The sequence below is a fragment of the Lithobates pipiens genome, unplaced genomic scaffold (assembly GCF_037356315.1).
Source record: "Lithobates pipiens isolate NorthernLeopardFrog02 unplaced genomic scaffold, aLitPip1_a1.2 Scaffold_22, whole genome shotgun sequence".
Classification (NCBI taxonomy): Eukaryota; Metazoa; Chordata; class Amphibia; order Anura; family Ranidae; genus Lithobates; species Lithobates pipiens.
This window is the reverse complement of record NW_027507784.1, coordinates 4545549-4571411: the sequence shown is the minus strand read 5'-3', so window position 1 is coordinate 4571411 and position 25863 is coordinate 4545549. Positions and strand designations below refer to the sequence as shown.

Here is a 25863-nt window from a genome sequence, read left to right as displayed (position 1 = left end):
TCCGCTTTGATTGGTCGGAATCGAACCTCCCTTATTTAGGGATATACCTTACGGCTTCCATTGACAAATTGTACTCAGCTAATTTTCCACAGACATTCCGAAAGTTGGAGGAAGATCTGGCCTTCTGGGATACCCTTAAGTTATCCTGGCTGGGAAGAGTCAATTCAGTTAAAATGACGCTTCTTCCAAGGATATTGTATCTCTTTCGGTCGTTACCTATCCCTGTCCCTAAGGACCGCATTCGTAGTTTTCAGTCTAGAATCCTGAAATTTATTTGGGGATCCAAGGGTCACAGAATCTCAAAAAATACGCTTTTCCGCCATAAAAAACAAGGGGGTCTAGGGGTCCCAAACATCCTCGCATACTATCAAGCGGCGCAGCTTTCACAATTATCTACTATTTACTTTAAAACTTCTGTGCCAGATTGGGTACACATGGAGAGACAGGCGGTTCCTAATCATACTTTAGATTACCTCCTCTGGAGCACACCTAAGTCCAGACCAGCAGTGATGGCACCTACCCTTTCCCACTCCATAGCACTTTGGGACTCTTTGAAAAATAATCATAATATCACTTCACACTGGAAACCACTCTCCCACATTTTTAGGAATCCACTCTTCCTTCCGGGGCAGGATATTAGGGCCTTCCGTTGGTGGCTAGATAAAGGTTTATATAGGATTGGCCACTTTATTTCTCCCTCTGGTCCTTTCTCTTTGAATCACTATATTAAAAAGCATCACCTGCCCGTTACTGAAAGATTCCGATTCAATCAAATTTACCATTTTCTAAAGTCGTTACGGTCTTCATCTGACCCCCCTCTTTCTATCACTGAATACGAACTTTGGTGTGGACAAGCCATGGAGCAGAAGGGAGGGATATCGGTGATCTATCGTGCTCTTGCTAGGGCGGAAGGTAAAACACTTTTCATGCGGGCATGGGAAACAGATCTACAACAACAATGGTCCTTAGAGGAGTGGCATTCGGCGTCTCTTATGGCCTCCAAAGGCTTTCTGAATGTAACTCTCATGGAAGCTAACTTGAAGGTTCTTATGAGATGGTATATGGTGCCTTTGAGACTAGCCACAATCTATCCGAATGCCTCTCCCCTTTGTTTCAGAAATTGTGGCCATATAGGCTCTATGTTACATATCTGGTGGGATTGTCCGAAAATTAGGCATACATGGAACAAGGTTTTCCAAATCATACGGAAGATCACGACCTTCCCAGTTCTTCAAACACCTCAAATAGCTTTACTCAATTTCCCCTTGCATGGGGTCCCGAAATTAACTCAACAACTCATTAGATTTATTCTGGTCGGAACTAAAATCACGATTGCCAGGGCTTGGAAAAAAACGTCGGTTTCCCTGAGAATGGTCAAAAGGAAAGTTTCTTGGATCATGGTACAAGAAAAAACAGTAAGCATATTCCTAGATACGGTGGACAAACATACAGCGATATGGGATCCTTGGATAAATTATACCTCCAAGTGTCTATCTTGACCAGGGACTACAGGTTGCTGTAGGGAGAGAGAGACCCGCTTCCCTTTTTTTTTTTTTTACTATCTTTTTCCTGTCTCCTTTTCTTTTCCTTTCTTTTATTCTTCTCTTTCTCTTTTCTTTCTTTTGGTTATATTTTACCTATGATTTAGTGCCTCTTATCAGGACTGGTATACGTACATCAAGAGGTTTAAACCCTCAATAAGATCATAAACCGCTAGCTTCAGTTATGTTTCTTGATTTTTATTATCATATCTGGTTCACTGGGATTAGTTATCTTTAGATTATTTTTATTCATTGTCCTCATTTTCGGAGCATTTATTTTCCGATTCTTCTTTTACAGTAGGAGGTTTCATGGAACCCAGAGCCTGGGTTGGGTGGGGTCTCGGGGGTCCCGACACAGCAGTGTTCCCATTTGGGGTGTTGGATCCACGAGACTCGTTCTTAAATTTCATTTATGGGTTCTCTGGAACCATGGGTTCTAATGCTAGGAAAATGTTGCTATGGAAAAACTCTGTGTCTATTCCAAGTTTTGCCTGATTCTTAACAGATATTTTTTATTGCTCTGTCTCGATCAATCACTATCAGGGTTTATTTTCTGTCGATTCGGTTCTCTTTTGACTGTTTTAATACAAGAGTGCACTGTATTAAATTATAAGTTGTTATTGTTTTTAAAACTTTCAATAAAAATCTATTGAAATAAGGAAAATAAACATTTTTCCTTTCCTGATGCGAGCCAGCTCGGCGCTGGCTCCCACGATGGGGCTTGTAGGGTGTCAATCTCGCCGATAGAAGCGGCGAGATTGACACAATATCGCGGTCACCTACTGTATCATCAGTTTATAATAAAGCATTGGATTAGACATGTGCCCTGCCAGAATTTCAGTTTTTTGGGTGATTAATTATGATCACAATTCATAAATTCATAAATTTGTAAATCTGAAAGAAAATCTGAAAATTCGAAAGAATAACTATTATGGGTATTGGAATTTCATTTCAAATGTGGCTGTTAGTGAATGTAATGAATACTAATTCATACAAAGTTACAAATTATCAGAAATAACGAATGCCGTATCTAAACAAATGGAACGGAACAAATTAATAATAATAATAAACGTTTTTATTATTATTGTTATTTATTATTATCCATTCATTTAGATTCAACATCCATTATTTCAGGATAATTCGTAACTTCAGATAAATTTGTATTTGTTACATTCACTAACAGAGAAATTTGAAAGGAAATTCCAATACCTTTAATTTAACAGTTAATAATAGTTAAGTTATTATTAGTTATTATTTCAGATTTCACATTTTCAGGTTTTTGGATTTTCTAATTTACTATTTTCCTCTTTTACAAATGTTTTGAATTTATGAATTTACAATTATATGAGAAAAAAATGTTAAACAGGTTTTCGTTAATTCGAATATTTTGGAAATAACGAATTTGTTGGAATTTGTTAAAAAAAATATATATATTAATAATTTGGAACAAAATGAATTGCACATGTCTACATTGGATTTCTGGACCACTGTGATTCTCCATAAGGTATGAGAGATGTCCGGGGTCCAAGGACGCTCTGGGTAAAATAGAACCAGTTTCTTTAGCTGTGGCAGCTGAATCCATTATTGGATCACTTCCTGAATCATTATATATAAATCCCCCCCTTTTATTGGGAAAAGCCTAAAAGTGCCGTTACTTAGTGTTCATTAAAGCGGTTCTGCACCTAAAAAAAAATATTAAAGCCAGCAGCTACTAATATTGCAGCTGCTGACTTTTAATAAAATCACACTTACCTGTCCCAGGGTCCAGCGATGTCGGCGGCAGATGACGAGCGATCGCTCGTCTCGCTGCTGCCCCCGCCGCCATACTCTGTCAAGGAATCAGGAAGTGAAGCATCGCAGCTTCACTGCCCGGTTCCCTACGTCTCTTCTGGTCCCCCGCTGTGTCCTGGGAACTGTGTGTTTCCCAGAACACAAGGAGGGGCGGGGCATCTGCGGGGGTCTGCGGCGGTCTGCCCGGAAGTGGGTGCAGGTACCTGGATTATCCAGGTAACTGCACCCCCTCCCCCCTGAAAGGTGCTGACTGTGGCACCGGAGGGGGGGAGGGATCAGATGAGCAGAACTTCCCCTTTAACCACTTCCCACCCGGCCAATGCATATATACGGCCGGGTGGGAGCCGTCTACTTCTGATAGGACGTTCAGGAACGTCTTCAGAAGTAGCGGAAACGCGCGCGCGCGTGCCCGCACAGTGGCGCGATCCCGATGTGCTCGTGTCACCCGGACATGGCACATCTCAGATCGGCAGGAGGGCTCTGTGATTGGCCCTCCTGATTACATGACGGCCGTGTCCAATCACGGCCATCATGTGATGTAAACAAACAGCCGGTTGCTACGCAATCGGCTCCTCCTCTCCTCACACAGAAGTCATCGCTGAGGAGAGGAGAGCAGATCGCTGCAGCCGGCTGATGATCAGTGAGTATGAGTTGCTTTTTACAGCTTTTTACTCACTGATCATCAGTCTAATGTAAACACACAACACACCACACAGTATAAACACAATGTCCCCACATATGTCCCCATAACACACATGTCCCCAAAACATACATGTCCCCAAATAATAAAAACACATGTCCCTAATAGTAAAAACATGTCCCCCACATATGTCCCACTAAAATCACATGTCCCAATGATTATCTGCACACATATGTCCGTGATCATCTGCACACATATGTACATGATCATTTGCGTACATATGTCCGTGATCACACAAACCAATTATTATACACTTAACGGAATTTTTTTTACCAAAAACATGTAGCAGAATACATTTTGACTTAAATTTATGACAAAATTTGATTTTATTGGATTTCTTTTAAAATAGAAAAAATAAAATATTGTTTTTTTTTCCAAATTTCCGCTTTTTTTGCGCTTATACCGCAAAAAATTAAAAACTGAGTCGTGAATAAATACCACCAAAATAAAGCTCTATTTGTGCGAACAAAATGATAAAAATTTCATTTGGGTACAGTGTAGCACGACCGCGCAATTGTCACTGAAAGCGCTAGAGCAATGAAAGCTGAAAATTGGGCTGGGAAGGAAGGGGGCGAAAGTGCCCGGTATTGAAGTGGTTAACAACGGTGGTGGACTTGTCTGGAAATGAACAGTAATTTACTCCACTTCTCTGAATCATAGAGCACTCCTTACACCCGTCATACGGTATAGTGTCATAGAGCTCGTTGATCATTTCATGAACGATTGTACTAATCAATGGTGTACTGTAGATGTTCTCACGCTACTAAAGTTTTGATTATGTGATATAATCAGTAAATTCTACAATCTATATAATCACTGATATGTCATCTGTTTTTATTCTCTACAGAAGTCAGCTCTTCCACCATCACTAGTAAGTTTTTGTATTTTCTTTACATTCTTATTGCAAACAGTGATGAGAGAAACTGACAAACACTTTGTTATTTACACTAATTACACTAATTGCACTGGTGATCCTCCCATGAAGGTCCTTCTCCAGGCACTTCCTGTTACGGGGTGACAAATGTTTACTAATTGTGCTCCGGAGTTGTCTCCATGCCATACAAAATTCTGATGGAGAGTCTATACATATATACATGTGATGGGGACTTTCAGAACCGGACGGCTGTGGAACTCCCTACAAAGCCTCGGGAACACACAGAGACAAATCCCACACAGGATAGAGTCAAAGCATGATCAGCTTTATTCAGGGGATTTCCACAGTTTGAACACTAGGGGGGATTGGTTTCAAATTGGTTTTCGATATGACTCACAGTCTCATGAGACTTTTGGTAAACAACTCTTAATAGTGTCAGGTCTGCCAGGAAATTCCAACCGCCTCTCCAGTTTCCTGACCGGTAGTCTTGTTATCCCGGTATCTGATGGAGAGACGGTTGAGATCCTGCAGCCCGGATAAAGGGGCCGCAATAGATGGTGCAAACAGTATAACAGGGAACCACCAATAAAATCACTTATTAGAGGCCGAAGACAGGAACCCGGTGGGTGAAAGGACAGTCCAAGACAGCAGACCAAGACAGAAGTACACAGGGGTCAATCAGAAGGCAGTGTCGGAAACAGGCAGGGTCAGCAACGAGATTGGCGTAAATCCAAGGGGTAAACCAAGAATCAGAGTTGGGAACAAGCAAGGTCAGCAACCAGAAGATCAGCGTGAATCCAAGGGGTAAGCCAATAATCAGAGTCGGGAACAAGAAAAGTCAGCAACCAGAAACAAATCGCATCCACCAAACTAGAACAAACAGGGACCTATACTAGGGCAAGGACAGGAAGGAGAAGTGAGGATTTATAGGGTCACTGATCAGGTGACTACCATCTGCTGGTCCCAGGGTGGAGCCAACATCCAAACTCATGGAGTAGAACCAAACAGAGATTCGACCAATAAGAAAGTTCCTTGGTGGTTCAGGCAATAGGAACCCATCTGTGAATACCAGATCCCAGGATCAAATCCCAGACATGGTGGGACAAGTTAGGATGTTCTCACAAGAAACGGTTTCTGCAGAGTCGGGCATGTCTGAACAAAACAAGATGTTGTGACTATGGATCACACATATTCTCATGAAAAATATACAGCATAGAAACCCCATTAACCCTTCAATAAATGGTGAAAATCCAGAGATAAGTGGTGATCATGATGAAGGGTTCAATATATAATTTAATATTTTAATTTATAATTAAAAATGAGTATTTAATATATGTCCTAATACAATTTTATTATTATTATTATTAGTTATAATAATATTATTCATTATAAGCAAGGACACATATCTGACTTTATACTGTCTCTGTGCGCCCATTGAAGGAATCACTTGTGTTTCAATATTCACACTCAATTTCATGGAGATTCATCCGGCATGGCGGCCAATGTAGACTCAGGTTGTCTCAGAAAAGGAAAATAACATGAAAGTATTTCTTTTCCAGGCGCTCACATATTGTGGACTCTCCTTATCCCGACTCTGACCATCTTGATGCAATCTTTGTAGTCACCACCCAGGACTGGTCACCGGATGAGACCGAAACAACTCATTTCAAAGTTATTTTTGTTTATTTAGAAAGGCAAAGTCACAACCTTTTATTTTTTATTTTTATTTTTTTTAGAAACCTTTCAACGAGTTTGTATAATTAGATTTATTTTGATTTTGTGCTCTATGCTATTGTTTTGCGCATTTATATTAAATAAAATATTACTCTGTTAGATCTAAAAATGTATTCATTGGATACTATTTTTATTCATCATAGGTGAAATATACTCATCTCCCTTTTATGTATTGATTTTCTTTTTTCTTTTCTTTTGGTAACAAAAAATAAAATGTAATCTAATTCCACCTTTCAGATCATATTTCAGTGCAGAATCACATATATATAATATATATATATATCTATCTATCTATCTATCTATCTATATATATATATATATATATATATATATATATATATATATATATATATATATATATATATATATGTGTGATTCTGGGTTCTTCTGGGTAGGGGGCGTCAGCATGCGTCATTGACGTGCCTTGATTATTCACAGCAGGAGCTGATCAGTGGGTGTCGGACAATGGATGACCACCAGCACCCACTGATCGGTGAGGAGAAAGGCAGAGCTCCATGCAGCCTTATGTAAACAAGGCAAAGCCCTGTCCTGTCATCGGGGATGTGATAGATTTTGTTTCTCTGCAAAGCATACATAAACACTGGCTAGGCACACATTGAACTCGTTGATCGCCTCTGTTGCTTAACACCTTCCCAGCCAGTGTCATTAGTGGCATTGGTCCCCAAAAATTGCCAAAAGTTTCAGTTAGTGTCCGATTATCCATCGCAGTCCCACTATAAGTCGCTGATTGCCACCTACTAGTATAAAATAAATATATATAAGTACAAATTACAGTATATATCCCATAATTTGTAGACGCTATAACTTTTGCTCAAATCAAATCAATATACACTTTTTGGGATTTTTTTTTTTTTTACGAAAAATATGTAGCAGACAATACAATATGTGGCAGGCAATACATATCGACCTAATATCGACCCAAAAATATGTAGCAGGCAATACATATCGACCTAAATTTATGAAGAAAATTAGATTTTAAATTTTTTTCAGATCCAATGCTCCAATGCCCCCTCAGAGGGAAAGATGGCCCCCACTTGACTCAATGACGTTGGATGACGGAAGCCACTTCAAACTTCACTGCCCAACTGCCAAGGGGGAAAAAAATGAATACTTTTTAAAAATAATTTTTATTGCATTTAAGTGTAAATATGAGATGTGAGGTCTTTTTGATCCCCCCCCCCAGATCTCACATTAAAGAGGTCCTGTCATGCTTTTTTTCTATTACAAGACAAAATGTAAGGCGCCCTGTCCCGCCGAGCTCGCGCTCAGAAACGAAAGCATTACGTAAGTCACGTGTAAACCGTCATACGTAAACGGTGTTCGAACAACACATGTGAGGTATTGTAACTCTGTAACTCAAAGCTGGTAGCCTGTAGACATTTTTAAACGTCGCCTATGGAGATTTTTAAGGGTCAAAGTTTGTCGCAATTCCACGAGCGGGCGCAGTCATCAAGCGTGACATGGTGGGTGTCAATTTACTTGACGTAACATTATACCTGAATATGAACTGTTTTAGGAGAAGTTTTTGCAAATACATGTTGTGACAATTCACACTAATGTGTTTTTTGATGCATTTTTCAGATATGAAGGGAATTTTTTAAACACAGGTTGCAATGGAACACGTTCACATCAATGCATTTTTGTGCTTTTTGGAAAGGGGCGGGGTCTTTTTCTCCAGCAAAATGCAGCATTTTGCATGTAATAGACTTCAACTGCTCCTGAGTTTGGGAGTAGGGGTTGTTGTGGAAATTTGATTGTATAACATTTATGTGAACATTTTATTCTAGGATGTGTGTTTTATAGATTGTCATGTGTCTCCCTGTGTCTGGTTTAATCGAGGAGCGCTCTAGCAGAGCGCACATGGGTTAAATCGAGAACAGTGGTAAAAAACGGTCATTTTGAAAACCTTCTCATGGGATTTGAGACATGTTCTCGGTGTGTCTGTGGATGTTTGCTGGTTTGTAGGTACCAAGTGCAATGCGCTGGGCTTCTTACCTTCAAATTACTATGTGCATTAGAGAAGCTGTCATGAAAAGGTCCACACGTTGGTGGCGCTGTTGATCTCTTGGATTGCAGTACCAGTGTCCACCAGCGGGTGTCTTCTAACACCCAGGGCCTGTAATAAGAGGACCTACCTTCTGGTGGCACTATTGGATCCTTGGACTGTAGTACCGGGGCCATCCAGCGGATGTACTCCGGCAGTGTGGAGCAGACAGCACCTTCTGCGCTCAGCTGTTATGTGAGGGTAATCATCGGTAGTCTTATAAATACCCGGCAAGCCCTAACATGCTTGCCTTGGTACTGCTCCCTCCATGTGCTCTGAACCTTGGAACCTGAACCTTGGAACCTGAACCTTGGAACCTGAACCTTGGAACCTGAACCTTGTATCTACCTGACCTGTTCCTTTCCGACCCTGAGCCCATCCTGGACCTGTCCCTCTTGCCTCCTGCTATATATATATTACTTAAATAAACCAGATGATGAATAAAAGAATACAAATTATCACATAAACCTGCACCAGATTTTGCATTCTCCAGTTTTACGTTCATTTTTACATTCTCCACGGTGGGCTTTAACATCCGCACGTTGCACATATGCATCCACGGACTATTGTACAGAGCAGGTTATTTTTTTCCACAAGTTGAGCGCTACAAGGTGGTTTATGTGATAATTTGTATTCTTTTATTCACCTTCTGGTTTATTTATTCATATATTTAAGTAGCGGCTGGGGTAGGGTTGTATATGGCGCAGTGATGATACACATAGTTGGCGAATTTTGAAGTGTGTATCCAGTTTGTACATATATATATATATATATTACTTGTTGTTGTGGTTGGTAGTGCACTGTTTGTGTTCACTTTCCTTTTATTTATAATAAACACCTTTGTTATTTTACTCACATGCGTTTTGCGTTTCCTCTGTGCAGTCCATACAGTCCGGTCTAATCATTCCCTGATAGAAGCGAAGTCCACGTAACGAGATAAACATATTATTTCATCTCTGTGTGGCTACGTTATCCCTTTTGGATACATATCTGCTTTAATAAGAGGACATTGGTATCTGCCTTGTTGATATACTCGTACCGTATATTGACAACACCAGTAGCAATGTCCCCGCAGATTGTCTCAAGCCTTTAAGAACTAGTAGAATGAGCTCACTCCATACTGTTTACTTGAAACAGTATTGGCTGGGGCTGTGCACTTCCTCTTGTGAGTGCCCTCCCCTTTAAAGAGGAAGTAAACCCTGATGAGTTTACTTCCTCTTTCATTCCCTGCAAAGGTAAAGCATAATGGACTACTATGCATCGCATCGCATCGCATAGTAGCCCATTATGTGTCACTTACCTGACACAGGAGCCAGCGAAGTCACCGCTGTCCCCTGTAGTCCGCCGCATCCATCTTGCTGGTGGCGTCTCGCAGCTCCGCCGCTGTCATTCGGCGGAGCCGCGATGACGTCACTCCCACGCATGCGCACGGGAGCCGACACGCGCGGCAGATCCATTGTTGGAAATGCCGTGCTCAGTGCGCCTGCGCATCGCTGTCTACGGCGCATGTGCCGTAGACAGCGGTGCCTGTCTTCAGGCAAATATCTCCTAAACTGTATAGGTTTAGGAGATATTTCTTGGACCTCTAGGCTTACCTGTAGGTCAAAGTGGTTTGTAAGGGTTTACAACCACTTTAATGTGTGTCATTTTCTGTGATGTCACTTCCCATGTAAGAAGTGATTGGCTAGAATCTGTACTTCCTGTTTCTGAAAGCTTTTTGTGATAATAAAAGGCCAATGCTGGCTGGTGTGAAGGGAGTCAGGCTGATGGAACTGAGTACGTAAGAAGGATGGTCATGTCTGTTCATTGGGATGAGTGGGTTGGAAGGTAAGCTAAAGTATTATATCATTAAGATGGAAATGTTATTATGGGAAATGGGAGATTTGGCTGTGTGCCCTGCATACGGCCAAAATTTCCAGGGGGGGGGGGGGAGCACACTGAACACACGTGAAGTATGAATGACCCCCCCAAGTGGCTGCTATGGGATTATGCATTGTAATGTTCAGCCATTCCTACAAATGCCAAGATGGAGGAAGAGCAAGAGGCCAGGGACATCGGTAATGGGAGGGAATGCATCATTTACTTTGTCTTGAGATGAACTCAAAGGTTCAGAGGTTCAGAGGTTCAGAGGTTCAGAGGTTCAGAGGTTCAGAGGTTCAGCTAAACAGGTTTTTCATCTCAGCTTCATGTTATTGTGTAATCATGGAATTCTGAACAAACCTTCTTGCTGCCTCTTAAAAAAAAAAAAAAAAAAGTAGAACCATGTTGTTTTTTTCCAGCACTGTCTTTATTGAAGTCACAGCCGGTCTTCTCATTGCGGCCATCTACAGTAAACATATCACGGAATGAAACCTAGAAGATAATTTAATATCTATAAACTCCTACTAAACAGCTCTAAACCTTCAATGGATAACCAGAGGTTCCAAACACATGATGGAAGGCGACACATTCATGCACTGAGAGGATCACGTTGGGCAATAAACACATTCAGATTACGTGAAAATAAAGGATAGGTAGTGGAATGTAGGTGTGTCTGTAAACTTGGTGATCAACATGAAATGACCCTCTAATTGTCTACTTCCTTCTAAAAGGATATATTTTACAATAAACGAGTGAGGTGAAGCCATTGTATCTCTGGTGGCTCAGGTAAGGGAAGACTGCTGGGTCTGAACCTGTGGAAAAAGAACCACCATGTCTAAGCCCCTCGTGATCTTGATGATTCTGTCCAGCACATCGGTGGTGACCTTCACAGCTGGCCAAGAACCAGGTATGTAGCCGAGACAACATTTAGAGTGAGGAACCCAGAACTTTTCTGTGATGTCTCCATCTGCCTCACCTTTATATCTGTCCCTTGGATCCTAGGTCCAGGTTTACACAGAAACTCAACTTTTGAGTAGGTGCAAGCGCAGTGATTGTTATTAAATTGATTAGACTGTTGGCAAAATTTCACCAAATTTGTATTTTTTTTTTGTTTTTGGTCAAGAACAGGAGAGGTGAAAGGAGTTACCCTTTAAGGGAAAACAAAGAAGACACCAAATAGATATTTTTTGTTTTTCCTTGATATATTATGGATGTGGCATTGTGGGTGCTCCCTTCTTCCCTATTTCCCGAGTTACTTTTTAACCACTTCAGCCCTGGAAGATTTCCCCCCTTAATGACCAGGCCATTTTTGCGATTCGGCACTGCGCCGCTTTTAGGGCTGAAACAACTAATCGATTATGAAATTAATCGATTACTATTTTCATAAACGATTAATCGGCCAGTAACATAATGGGGTTAAAGTTAATGAGTCTGATGATATTTACCAGATTGACCCTCTAATAGTATATGCAGTATATATCCTGTAATAGTATATACACTATAGCTCTCCTCGAATGGTATATACACTATATCTCTCCTCTAATGGTATATACACTATATCCCTCCCCTAATGGTATATACACTGTATCTCTCCTCTAATGGTATATACACTGTATCTCTCCTCTAATGGTATATACACTGTATCTCTCCTATAATGGTATATACACTGTATCTCTCCTTTAATGGTATATACATTGTATCTCTCTCCTCTAAAGGTATATACACTGTATCTCTCCTCTAATGGTATGTACACTGTATCTCTCTCCTCTAAAGGTATATACACTGTATCTCTCCTCTAAAGGTATATACACTGTATCTCTCCTCTAATGGTATGTACACTGTATCTCTCCTCTAATGGTATATACACTGTATCTCTCCTTTAATGGTATATACACTGTATATCTCTCCCCTAATGGTATATACACTATAGCTCTCCCCTAATGGTATATACAGTATATATCCCCTCTAATGGTATATACAGTATATCTTCAATAGTATAAACAGTATATCTCTCCTCTAATGGTATATATGGTATATATCCCCTCTAATATATACAGTATATCTCTTCTATCTGTTATTCTCAAAGTGGATTAGATATTTTGCTCCAAAACCATATAGTTGGTTATTTATATTCACCACTGCATATAGAGACAGGCATGTACTGGTCATTGGGACTACCGGGAGTTTCCCGGTGGGCCGATGGCTCAGTGGGCCACTTTGAGTGACAGCCTGTCAAAGTAATGGTTCCAACAGGATCACAGGAGGCCCCATGATACTCTCCTGTTCCCCCCATGCTTTCCCCCTCTGTCCTCCGTCCCCCCCACACTGTCCCCCTCTGTCCTCCATACCCACTGTGTCCTCCACCCCCCACTATGTCCTTCACCCACACTGTGTCCCCCTGTGTCCTCTGCCCCCACTAAGTCCTCCACCCACCACTGTGTCCTCCACCCCCCTGTGTCCTCCACCGCTCCACTATGTCCAACTGTGTCCTCTACCCCCCACGGTGTTCAACTGTGCCCTCCACCACCCACACTGTCCCCCTTTGTCTCCACCCCCCACTGTGTCCTTCACCCACACTGTGTCCTCCACCCCCACTATGTCCTCCACCCTCCTGTGTCCTCCACCGCCCACTATGTCCAACTGTGTCCTCCACCCCCCACGGTGTTCAACTGTGTCTTACCCCCCCCACACTGTCCCTCTGTGTCCTCCACCCCACTCCCCAACAACATATATATACTGTTTTTGTGCGTGTTCGCAAAATTAAGTGGCCCGGTCTGGATAAAGTCCAGGGCCCAATTTTTGTCCCAGTCCAGCCCTGTATAGAGATATTTAAGAATAAATTACCTTTTTTTTAAACTTTACATATTAACTAAATTATACACTACACTTTTTTTAAGGTTTTAACCGATTAATCGAAACAATAATTGGCCAACGAATCGATTATGAAAATAATCGTTAGTTGCAGCCCTAGCCGCTTTAACTGGCAATTGCGCGGTCGTGCGACGTTGTACCCAAACAAAATTGACGTCCTTTTTTTCCCCACATATAAAGCTTCCTGTTGGGGGTATTTGATCACCTCTGCTTTTTTTTTTTTTTTTTTTTTGCGCTATAAACAAAAAAAGAGCAACAATTTTGAAAAAATTCTATATTTTTTTTACTTTTTGCTATAATAAATATCCATCAAAAAATATAAAAAAACAAATGTATTCATCAGTTTATGCCGATACGTATTCTTCTACATATTTTTGGTAAAAAAAAAAACGCAGTAAGCGAACATTGATTGGTTTGCACAAACGTTATAGCATCTACAAAATAGGGGCTATATTTATGGCATGTTCATTATTCATTTTTTTTTTTTTTTTTTACTAGTACTGCCAGTAATCTGCGATTTTTATCTGCGACACATCAGACACTTTTGACACATTTTTGAGACCTCTGATAATTATACAGCGAACAGATCTATAAAAATGCGCTGATTATTGTGCAAATGTCACTGGCAGGGAAGGGGTTAACCACTAGGGGGCGATCAAGGGGTTAACTGTGTCCCCTCATGTGTGTTTCTAAGGTCCCTTTCGCACTGGGGCGGGAGCGGCGTTGGCGGTAAAGAGGCGTTATTTTAGAGTTGCTTTACCGCCATTTTAGCGGAGGTATGCGGCCTCTAGCGGGGTGGTTTTAATCCCCGCTAGCGGCCGACAAAGGGTTAAAACCGGCCACAAAGCACCCCTGCAGCGGCGCTTTGCTGGCGTTATAGCCGCACTGCCCCATTGATTTCAATGGGTAGGAGCGGTTTAGGAGCTGTGAATACACCACTCCTTCACTGCTCCAAAGATGCGGCTAGCAGGACTTTTTTCACCGTCCTGCTAGCGCACCGCTCCTCCAGCTTTCACACTGGAGTGAAAGGGGCCAGGTTTTACAGGGCGCTATGCAGGCGCTATTTTTAGCGCTGTAGCACCTGAAAAACGCCCCAGTGTGAAAGGGGCCTAACTGTGGGGGGAGGGGACTGACTGGTGGAGGAGCCAGATAGCTGTTCCTAACAAGAAGGAACAGACGACCTGTCTCTCCTCTCCTGACAGAATGGGGATTTGTGTGTTTACTCACACACATCCTCGTTCTGGCTCTCGTGCCCGTGATCTCACGTGGCCGGCGGACATCTCGCCCGCCGTCCATGCACATCAGATCCTCCGCCACGCAGCGGGCGCACAGGAGCCTGCTATAGCTGTTTAAAGGGCCGACGTACAGCTACGGCGATTTGCGCAATAGAGCCAACCTGCCGCAGTAGAATGACAGCGGTTGGTCAGCAAGTGGTTAACCTTCAAAAACTCTTTAAAGAGGAAGTAAAACCTGATGGGTGTTACTTCCTCTTTGTTAGCCTGCAAAGGTAAAGCATAATGGGCTACTATGCATCGCATCGCATCGCATCGCATAGTAGCCCATTATGTGACACTTACCTGCAGGAGAAGCTTGCGATGTCCTCGTCTTCCTCGCTAGTAGTGAGCGTCCATTCTTCACCCCTCTTCCTTCCGGGGGGCCGCAAACTCCGGCCCTGTGACTGGCCGGAGTCGTGTGACGTCACTCATGCACATGTGCAGGAGCTGCCTTTAATGACCCGAGTTAGAAATGGCGCATCGCGCCCTTTCTAACTCTGATGTATGCACGGAAGAAATTGCCATATGGCAATTTGCAAATATCTCCTAGACCATGCAGGTCTGGGAGATATTTCAAGCACCTACAGGTAAGCCTCAATCTAGACCTTAACCCTTTCATGACTAAGCCTATTTTTGGCATTTGGTGTTTACAAGTTAAAATCCATATTTTTTGCTAGAAAATTACTTGGAAGCCCCAAACATTATATACATTTTTTTAGCAGAGACTCTTGAGAATAAAACGGCGATTGTTGCAATATTTTATGTCACACGGTATTTGCGCAGCGGTGTTTTAAACGCAACTTTTTGGGAAAAGGGACACTTTCATGAATTAAAAAAAAAAAAAACTGTAAAATTAGACCAATTTTTTTGCATAATGTGAAATATAATGTTACGCCGAGTAAATAGATACCAAACATGTCACACTTTATAATCGCACGCACTTGTGGATTGACGACAAAGTACGGTACCTAAAAATCTCAATAGGCGACACTTTAAAATTTTTTTACGGTTACCAGGTTAGTGTTACAGAGGAAGTCTAGTGCTAGAATTATTGCTCTCGCTCTGACGATCGCTGCGATACCTTACATGTGTGATTTTAACATCGTTTACATACGCGGGCACGACTTCCATATGCGTTTTCTTTGCTTCGCGAGCTCGCGGGGACGGCAGGTGCTTTAAACATTTTTTTTTATTTTTTTATTTATTTTATTTATTTTAAAATGACTAAATTGTTTTTTAAAAAAAATAATAATTTGATCACGTTTATTGCTGTCACAAGGAATGTAAACATCCCTTGTGACAGTAATAGGTGGTGACAGGTACTCTTTATGGAGGGATCGGGGGTCTAAAAGACCCCCCACCCCTCCTTTACACTTCAATGTATTCAGATCACCAAAAACGGTGATTCTGAATACCGTATATTTTTTTAAAACCGGCGCCATTGGCAGCCGAGTAAACGGGAAGTGGCGTCATGACGTTGCTTCAGTGTTTACTATGAGGAGACTGGAATGAAGCCAATTACGGCTTCGTTCCAGTTCCTCTGCAGCGGCCGGAGGCGTCGTACATGGAATCGGTGCTCCCGATCGAATGGCGGGAGGCGGCGGCAGGGGGGGATGTCCCCTCCCGCTCCTCCGGCATAACAGCCGAGCGGCTTTTAGCCACATCGGTTGTTATGGCTGGAAAGCCAATCGCCTGCTGAAGAAAACAGTACCGGGATGATGCGGGCATCATCCTGGTATACCCCCCGGAAGCCGAGTACATACATCTGCGTATGCTCGGCGGGAAGGGGTTAATCTAGGCTTATCTGTAGGTTAAAGTGGTTGTAAAGGGTTTACAACCACTTAAAGACTAATAATTCCTTTAACCATTTCCCGATAGGCGCACGCCGATGTACATTGGCAGAATGGCACGGGCAGGCAAATGGGCATACCTGTACGTCCCTTTAAATTTGCCGCCCTGCCATCGCGAGCACGATGGCAGAACTAGGAGATGCCGTTGTAAACAGGATCTCCCAGTTCTGCCTAGCAACAAGTGACGCTTATCTCTGCTCCATGTGATTCGAGCAGAGATCAGTGTTCACTAAATGAAAGCCCAGCCCCCAACAGTTAGTAACACGCCCCTAGGAACACTTAACCCCTACACTGCCACCCACTGGTTTACCCCTTCACTGCCAGTGTCATTTACACAGGAATCACTGCTTTTGTATAGCACTGATTGCTGTATAAATGACATTGGTCCCAAAAATGTGTCAAAATTGTCTGATGTGTCCGCCATAATGTCGCAGTCACAATAAAAATCGCTGATTGTCGGCATTACTAGTAAAAAAAAAAAAATGATTAATGAAAATGCCATAAAACTAACCCCTATTTTGTAAACGCTATAACTTTTGCGCAAACCAATCAATAATCGCTTATTGCGATTTTTTTTTACCAAAAATATGTAGAAGAATACGTATCGGCCTAAACTGAGGGAAAAAATGTTTTTTTAGATATTTTTGGGGGATATTTATTATACCAAAAAGTAAAAAATAATGCGTTTTTTTTTTCAAAATTGTCGCTCTATTTTTGTTTATAGCGCGAAACCGCAGAGGTGATCAAATACCACCAAAAGAAAGCTCTATTTGTGGGGAAAAAAACCACGTCAATTTTGTTTGGGAGCCACGTCGCACGACTGCGCAACTGTCAGTTAAAGCTACGCAGTGCTAAACCGCAAAAAGTGGTCTGGTCTTAACTCAGCAAAATGGTCCGGGGCTGAAAGTGGTTAAAAAAAAACCTTAATTTTTCCTTTCCTATTCACTCCAACTCATTGGTGAATGATGAAATCCCAGCAAAATGGAAACGATCGATTTGAAGATGAATGCTCCTTGATTGGATACTAAGTCACGGCCCCTCGTCATTCTACTGTTAAATGGCAGAACTTCAGTGGACGGGGTAGGCTCCAGTGAAGGACAGCTGAATGGTGGAGGGGTGGGGGAGGGGTAATGTCAGTTTTGGGCAGAGGTCGGGGTCCATGTCTGGCTTGGGTCTAGAATTTAAGGGACTCCACAAAGACGGACAGATGGATTTCTAATGATTGTTAGATATACTGTACCAGTGAAAGTGATATCATCTTATCAACACACACGCATGTTCCTACACATACAGTATATAGATCAGTATATGTAAATTTATTCATAATGACATCATATCATTTGCACAAGCTTAACCACTTCAGCTCCAGAAGGTTTTACCCCCCCCCCCTTCATTACCAGGACATTTGTTTGCGATACGGCATGGCGTTAATTTAACTGACAATTGCGTAGTTGTGCGACGCTGTACATAAATAAAATTGGCGTCCTTTTTTTCTCACAAATAGAGATTCCTTTTGGTGGTATTTGATCGCCTCTCCGTTTTTTTTCTTTTTTACACTATAAACAAAAAAGTCAGACAATTTAAAAATATATATATATATATATTTATTAAATAATTTATATTTAACATACATTTTTTTGTTAAATTTTTTTAAGATTTTGTTTTTCTTTCTTTTTTTTTTTTTTCTTTATTATATTTTCCAGAAACCTTTCCCCGTCACCATTTCCCAATAAGTGTTTTATTCTTCTATCAGATCACAATGGTGGAAGTCCTGTGGATTATTTTATACTTGTACAATATCATGTGATGATCATATCATTGATTGGTTGCTCTTGTTGTACATTATATATGGTGATTCCGTACAATTGTTTCCTGTTTTGTCCCTCAATACACATCTAGAGAAGTTTCCTGAAAGGAGTATTCTAGGGGAAAGTGTGCTGTATGAAGACTCACTTATATTGCAGGGACTCATCAAGCCCCCAACCCTTGGCTTCTGCAATAGGCAGGGCTGTTTTTAAGGCAGGGCAAAAGGGGCAGCTGCTCTGGGCCCTGTCATTGTTGTGGGGCCCAAAGCTGCTGCCTCATACTTGCCAACTATCCTGGTTTAAATTCCCTTGTCCCTTGAGGTTTTAGTCCTGTGCTGTGTCCCAATATCTCAGTGTGAAGTGCTGCTACTAATGCCGCCCTGCTCTACCCTATTGTTGTGTACAGATGACTCACCTGCAGACCCTGTGTTTACATGTAAATTACTGGCATTCATATGCAAATAGCGGTGGCATTCATATGTAAATAGCGGTGGCATTCATATGTAAAGGTGGCATTCATATGTAAATAGCAGTGTCAGGTCACCTTGAGGTGGGGTGACAGGTGCACACCGTAGGGATCTGGAGTGCACCGCAAGGTTGTGGACCCTACGGCTGACTGCTGCAGACAGGGGACAGATCCCACTGGGGTTAGATCATAAGATTCCCTGGGGCGCGGAGTCTAAGAGCCAGCAGGTGTTCACCAGCGCCTCTGGTGGTGAGGATGGACTTGGCTGCAACTGGCTCCAGGTCGCGACCCCCAGGGTCCCCCAGCTCACACCCACAGTAGGCAACAGGAGGATAGGGATGGTGAGGGACAAAGCCAAGGTCAGGGCCACAAGCAGACAAGAATAGTCGGGTACACGCCAAAAGGTCAGGATCACAGGCAAACAGGGATAGTCAAGACACGCCAAAGTCGCTAACGGAAAACAGTAGCAGAGCACACGGCAGGAAACAGGAAGCTAAACACACAAAGGAATACACAATGGTTGATCAGCACTGATGGCCTGCAGTGCAGAGGTTAATATAGGGCTCCCTGATAGGGCCTGGGGTGGAGCCATGCTTAGAGGAGAGGTTATAAAAACCACCAGGTGGAAGTGGCTGGCCTCTTAGTCTGAAGACATGAGGGGAGGTAAGCAAACAGGAAGATCACTGCATAACCATGACAAGCAGCCGCCTGCGGCATTTATATGTGTATCATGCCCCCCCCCCCCGAAGGTCTTATCCACAGTAATCTGTAGCAACCAATCAACAAGCAGAAATCATGTGCTGCGACCTCTAGCAACTAATCAGTGAGTCGTAATGTAGCGCTGTAACCTCTAACAACCATTCAGTGAGCGGTAATGATACACTGTAACCTCTGGCAACCAATCGCAATAGCTGCCTGATTTGATTCAGTAAACTGATTTTGAGTCTAGCTGCTATTTATTGTATGTCTCGGAGCAGGTGGAGAGCAAAACTGCATGGGGGGGGGACCCAAGAAAAGTTTTGCCCAGGGTCCAATAAATATTAAAGACGGCCCTGGCAATAGGTGAATGATAATTGTTAGGAATATGTAAAGTTGGGGACCATGAGGACCTACGGTGAATATCACATTTGCTCCAACCCAAAATATCCAGCCCTAACAATGCCACAACCGAGAGTAGATGTCACTTTCTTGCAGCACTGGGGTACTGGGGGTAAGAAAAGGTAAACAGCTGGAGATCAGCAGGAAGGATTCCCTCATCCACCCCCAATGTGTAGATGGGGTAATTGGGTCCTTTTTTTTGTTCAACCCATTGGTTAAACAAAAAAAAAAAAAATGAATAATGTATGGGCTGCTTTAGCCAAAGTGTGTTCTATACCTGTATGAAGACTCACGCACCTTGCAGAGACCTCATGAAACCCCCAAACCCAGGTTGCTTTATCAGGCCAGGTGAATGATAATTGTTAGGGATGGGTTAAAGTTGGAGGACAATGAGGGCCTACAATGAATATCAAAATACCAAATACACAGCCCCCAAATTTCAGAGGTCTAAGCTGGACAAACACGTAGTAATGAAGCATGTCAACATGTCTGATAATTTGTATTAATTGCATATAATTTATTCTATTTTCCAGATCCACTGACAGTCACCACTCCCAGTAAGTGTTTTATTCTTCTATCAGATCACAATGGCGATTGAATCATTGAATGAGTCAGAACCTATGAATGCGCTCCCACTGAGGGGAGGGGGGGGGGCTGGCCAGAACCTAGGCAGCAGCTGAGTTGAGGGTGGCAAAAGCTACAGAGTGGGCAGAGATCTTGTATTGGCCACTCACTTAGCGGAGGTGAGAGCCCTAAAAAGGACCAACTTGCAGGGTCTAAAATGCCTCTTGGTCTTTACCAGAGCTCCTAGTGGTGGAGATGTTGCGCTGCAAGTGGCACTCAGGTTTCAGTTTTCAGGATCGCCGGAGCACACCACAACCAAGAGTAGATGACACATTCATGCAAATTTAGGGTACTGGAGGTAAGGATAGGTGTCAGGTCACCTTGAGGTGAGGTGACAGATGTACACAATAGGGATCAGGAGTGAACCGCAAGGTTGTGGACCCTACGGCTGACTGCTGCAGATGGGAGACAGATCCCACTGAGGTTAGAGCGTAAGATTCCCTGGGGTGCGGAGTCTAAGAGCCAGCAGGTGTTCACCAGCGCCTCTAGTGGTGAGGATGGGCTTGGCTGCAACTGGCTCCAGGTCGCGACCCCCAGGGTCCCCCAGCTCACACCCACAGTAGGCAACAGGAGGATAGGGATAGTGAGGGACAAAGCCAAGGTCGGGGGCCACAAGCAGACAGGAATAGTCAGGGACATGCCAAAAGGTCAGGATCACAGGCAAACAGGGATAGTCAAGGACATGCCAAACTCGGTAACGGAAAACAACAAAAGAGCACACGGTAGGTAACAGGAAGCTAAACACACAAAGGTTGATCAGCAGGGTTGGCTTGCAGTGCACAGGTTAATATAGAGTTCTCTGATAGGTGCTAGGGTGGAGTCATGCCAGAGGATGGATTACAAAAGCAGTCAGGTGAGGGTCGGCTGGTCTCTAGAGATGAACACATGGAAACAGGTAAGCAGACCAACTCTATTGCATAACCATGACAATAGGTTTACAGTGAGAGAAGAGGAGGGCCTACAGTGAATATGATATTTTCTTTGATCCTCAATACCCAGCCCCAAATTTCAGACATCCAAGCCAGCCATACAAGTAACAACAAGAATGTCAGTGGGTCTGATTATAGGAAGGCATAAAAATATGCAAATAAAGAGTCCACTGTGATTTAGCTTAAAGAGTCCATGATCACAAAAACTGGAATCACTTATGGTGTATACAGGACAAGCCAAGGTGAATTAAAATATCCTCCACTGAACACCAATACACCAGGCCTCTTACCGCAAACAATGGACCACTAGATTATAGGTGGTAAGATAGGCATGATGTATCCATAATATCACTACTCTACTCAGATAGCAGATAGCTGGATCTCATACAGTCTCAACATGTGATGGATCCACAGGTTCATATATTTAATAGAAAGAAAACAGCTCATTTCTTGCCCTGGTTGAATCAGGGCAAATATATTCCATAAAAAGCATTCAAAATACTCACATTTCATGAGCTAAAAACGAGCATGTCAGGGGCTAATATCGGTCCTAGGTTTCAATTGTTTCCAACCAACAAGATGGTCATGGTCATCGCGTATAGCATCGTAATGTCAGATCTCTAGGCTCCACCCTACACAATGTTTCGTCCAATATGGAACGTCATCAGGGGCGTGGTTAGAGATTGTCACTTCCTCTTTATTTAGGGAGAGGGAGAAAGGGAACGCCTCCTCCCCCTTGCATTCCGGGCCTCACTTTCAACCACCGGAAGCGGAACCACGTCATAGCCGGATGTTGACAACATGGTTAGAATGCATACAGCCTAACCCACCAACGGCAGTCATATTTAGATAAGATAAGATTTATTGTCATTGTAAAACATATCACAATGAAATTACATTTCTACTCCACACATTATTCATTAATCACAATTTTTGTTTAGGAAAATCAGAAGCAGAGACAAGAGATATCTCATTATTCTGGTTTCTGAGACTGGGCTGGATGTAAAGAACCGGGCCAAATGGAAGCAAACAAAAAATATATATGTAAAAACCTCTTCAGAACATCTAAAAAAACTTTTATATTAATGACAACCTAACACCCAAAAAAAGCCTTATCAAGGGCCAATTGGGGAATAGAAACAGTGCGGCCATCTTGTGGTTGGAAACAAGTGGTACAACAATTTAAAAATTCTAAATATAAACCAATAAAATCAAAAACAATAAACATGGAATATACAGTATAATAATATAAGCAGACTAGGAATTCAACTATTGTTAATAAAGGCGTTAACATTCCATTCTATGTTCAAACCATGTGGTCTGTAGGATTTTAAGCAAAACATTTCCATCTTTGAGATCTCTCTCCTGGTATGACCACCTTTCAAATGGGAATTAAACTTATATATGGCCATAAAATATGTACATTTTAGACTTTTATCATGGCATAATGCGTAATGTTTTGACAGACAGTGGTTTAAGAAACCTTTCTGGATATTAGCCAAGTGTTCCCTTAAGTCAAGTCTCTAATTTGCAGATAATGCGACCTACATAGTTTAGGCTGCAAGGGCACGTAATCAGATAGACCATGTTCTTGGTTGAACATTTAATGAAGGAGTCTACATTATATATTCAGTCGGTAATATTAGAGCCAGAGGAGAGATATTTTATCTCCCTAAGGCAATTATTTTGGCAAACCTCGCATTTTCTACATAAATAATAACCTTTAAAACCCCCCAAATTACTTGGTCCAGCTGGAGGTCTAATAAAAGGGGGGCACCCCTGTAGGTAACACTAGGGTGCTCTGGAAGTAAAGGACCTAGTATTATGTCGTTCTTCAAAACATCCCAGTGTTTTCTAAGGATCTTTTTGATAGAAAAATGTTGGTTTGAATAAGTGGTAAGAAACGAAAAAACAAGAAGAGAAATCAGCATTATTATTTTTTATTCTTGGTTTTAATCAATCCTCTCTTTCCTTGGAACCAACATCAGCAATGACCAAATCAAGTACATTAGCTGCATATATTTCCTGAAGGAAACAAGTTTTAAGGAACTGCACCTCCCTCAGATAATCATCTTGAAGGGAGCCGCTTCTCCTCAGTCTTGGAAACTGGCTCATAGGGACAGATCTGAGCCAAGACTCATGATGGCAACTGCCCATCCCTATTTAGCCACTCCTGTCAATATCTTTAAAGTAGGTAGATGTAATAAGTTTTTCATCCTGTACACTAATATCAAGATCCAAGAAATGGCTGGTGGAAGTACTTGCCTTTTGTTGGAGAACAATGCACTGATCATTGATATTTAGCTCTTCAATGAACAGATCCAAAGAGGCCCTCCCAAAGTAGGAGGACGTAATCTAAATATCATCCCCAGAAGACCAATCCGGTCCTCTGTTGACCATGGATGACATCCTCCTCCCACTTGGCCTTGAACAAGTTGGCCATACTTGGCGCAAACTTGGCACCCATTACCACTCCACGACCTTGCAGATAATAAGAGCCATTGAACCAAAAATAGTTGTGGCTCATCACAAAGTCAAGGAGTTGGAGAAAAAATTGTTGCTGTGACAAGTGAATGCCAGAATCTCTTTCTAGGTAGCACTTCACAGCTTCTCTACCTTGGCAATGGGAGAATGGTATACAAAGAAGACACATTTGCAGTGGCCATTATGTATCCCTCCTTCCAAGTGATTTGCATCAGAATATTAATGACCTGTGTGCTGTCTTTCAGGAAAGAGGGAGTTTTAGAAATGAGAGGCTGTAAGAAATTATCTATATAGCTCCTGATTCTAGAAGTGAACTACTTATAGGTTGACCTGGTGGATTTAGGGGGTTCTTGTGCACTTTAGGGAGATAATGAGTTACCAGAATTCCGGTAATTTGATTCATAGCTGGTTCATACGCTCCTATTCTCAGATAATCGGCCTCCATGTGATTCAGCTGCTGCCGATAGGTAACAAAAAACTCTGGTTGAGACTTTCCCCTTGTAATATTGATTTCCAACCAGTAAGGGCTTATTAATGCTGCATACACACGACTGGACTTTCCGGCCGACTAGGTCTGACGGTCTTCCTGACTGACTTTCGGAGGAGTTTCGACTGACTTTCCGAACAAACGGAATTGGCCACACACGAACGGACTAAGTTCATTCGAAAGTCCGTTCGTTTTGAACATGATGACGTAAGATGGGACTAAACAAGGAAGTTCAATATCCAGTAGCCAATAGCTTCCCTTGCATCGTATTTGGTCCATCGGACCAGCATACAGATGAACGGTTTTCCCGATTTTTGTCCGTTGGAATTAAGTCCGTCGGATAGATTTGAAACATGTTCTATTTCTAGATCCGTCTGATAGTTTTTTCTGAAAAACGATCAGACTAGCCCACACATGATCGGATTGTCCGACAGGCTAATCCCTTCGGACCTAGTCTGCCGGAAAGTCTGGTCGTGTGTATGCGGCATTACACTTGCTTTGGCTTCAGCATACATTAACGGCTAGTTTACATTTGCTCCAAAACAAGGCATCAGATATGCTTTGTTAAAGCTCTCTGAATGCCAGTCAAAGCTCCTGTCACTAAATAAAATGGTTAACTTACAGTCTTGTTTACACCTTGCTTTGTGTCAAAAAGTATACCCCATGTCGCTTTAGTTGTGCTTCAAAGTGTCTTCAAAGCCTCCATAGAAGTCTATGGCAAAGCTCGCTGGAAGCCCCACTGAAGCTCCATTGAAGCCCCACCAAAGGTTCATGGAAGCTCCACCAAAGCCTCATTGAAGCACCAAGCAAAAGTAAGGTGTAAACAGAACTGCAAGCTAACCATTTTATCCAGCGAGAGGAACTTTGACGAGCATTCAGAGAGCTTTAATAAAGCGTGTCCGAAACCTTGTTTTGAAGTCTAAACTGGCCCTAATTGTCCCTCTCCTTAATGACACAAATTCCAGGGTGTGGAGAAACCCATTATCCTCAAATTACTAGAGGGGTAAATATTATCTTTATAATCATATAGGATTTATATAGCGTCAACAGTTTACACATCACTTTACAATGTAGGGGGACAGTACAATTACAATACAGTTCAATACAGAAGGAATAGGAGGGCCCTGGTCATGGAGCTTACAAACTAGGGAGAGGGGTGTGGTTAAAAAGGTAATTGCTGTGGGGGGGGGGGGGGGGTTGATCTGATGGGGGTGGCTTGGGTACGGTTCTTAGGTGGAGGTGGGATAGGCTTCCCTGAATACATTTTCAGGGATCGCCTAAAGGTGGACAGGTTAGGGGCTGACTGAACATACTGGGGCAGCGATTTCCAGAGGATGGGAGAGGTTCTGCAGAAGTCCTGGAGGCAAGCATGGGATGAGGTAACAAGTGAGCTAGAGAGCAGGAGGTCTT

General features: G+C 42.4%; 2 protein-coding genes across 2 annotated transcripts in view; both read left to right on the top strand.

The window, feature by feature from the left end:
- Positions 1-6735, top strand: part of LOC143925259 (uromodulin-like) — a 172170-nt gene extending 165435 nt beyond the window's left edge. The window contains exons 18-19 of the mRNA XM_077449850.1: positions 4880-4903; positions 6466-6735. Coding sequence (XP_077305976.1) covers positions 4880-4903; positions 6466-6527 — 86 coding nt within the window. The 3' untranslated portion in view covers positions 6528-6735. The remainder of the gene's footprint in view (positions 1-4879; positions 4904-6465) is intronic.
- A 4551-nt stretch (positions 6736-11286) lies between these two features.
- The window catches only part of LOC144000326 (uromodulin-like), a 56297-nt gene continuing 41720 nt past the window's right edge, over positions 11287-25863 (top strand). Inside the window, exons 1-2 of the mRNA XM_077494064.1 lie at positions 11287-11472; positions 20463-20486. Coding sequence (XP_077350190.1) covers positions 11397-11472; positions 20463-20486 — 100 coding nt within the window. The 5' untranslated portion in view covers positions 11287-11396. The remainder of the gene's footprint in view (positions 11473-20462; positions 20487-25863) is intronic.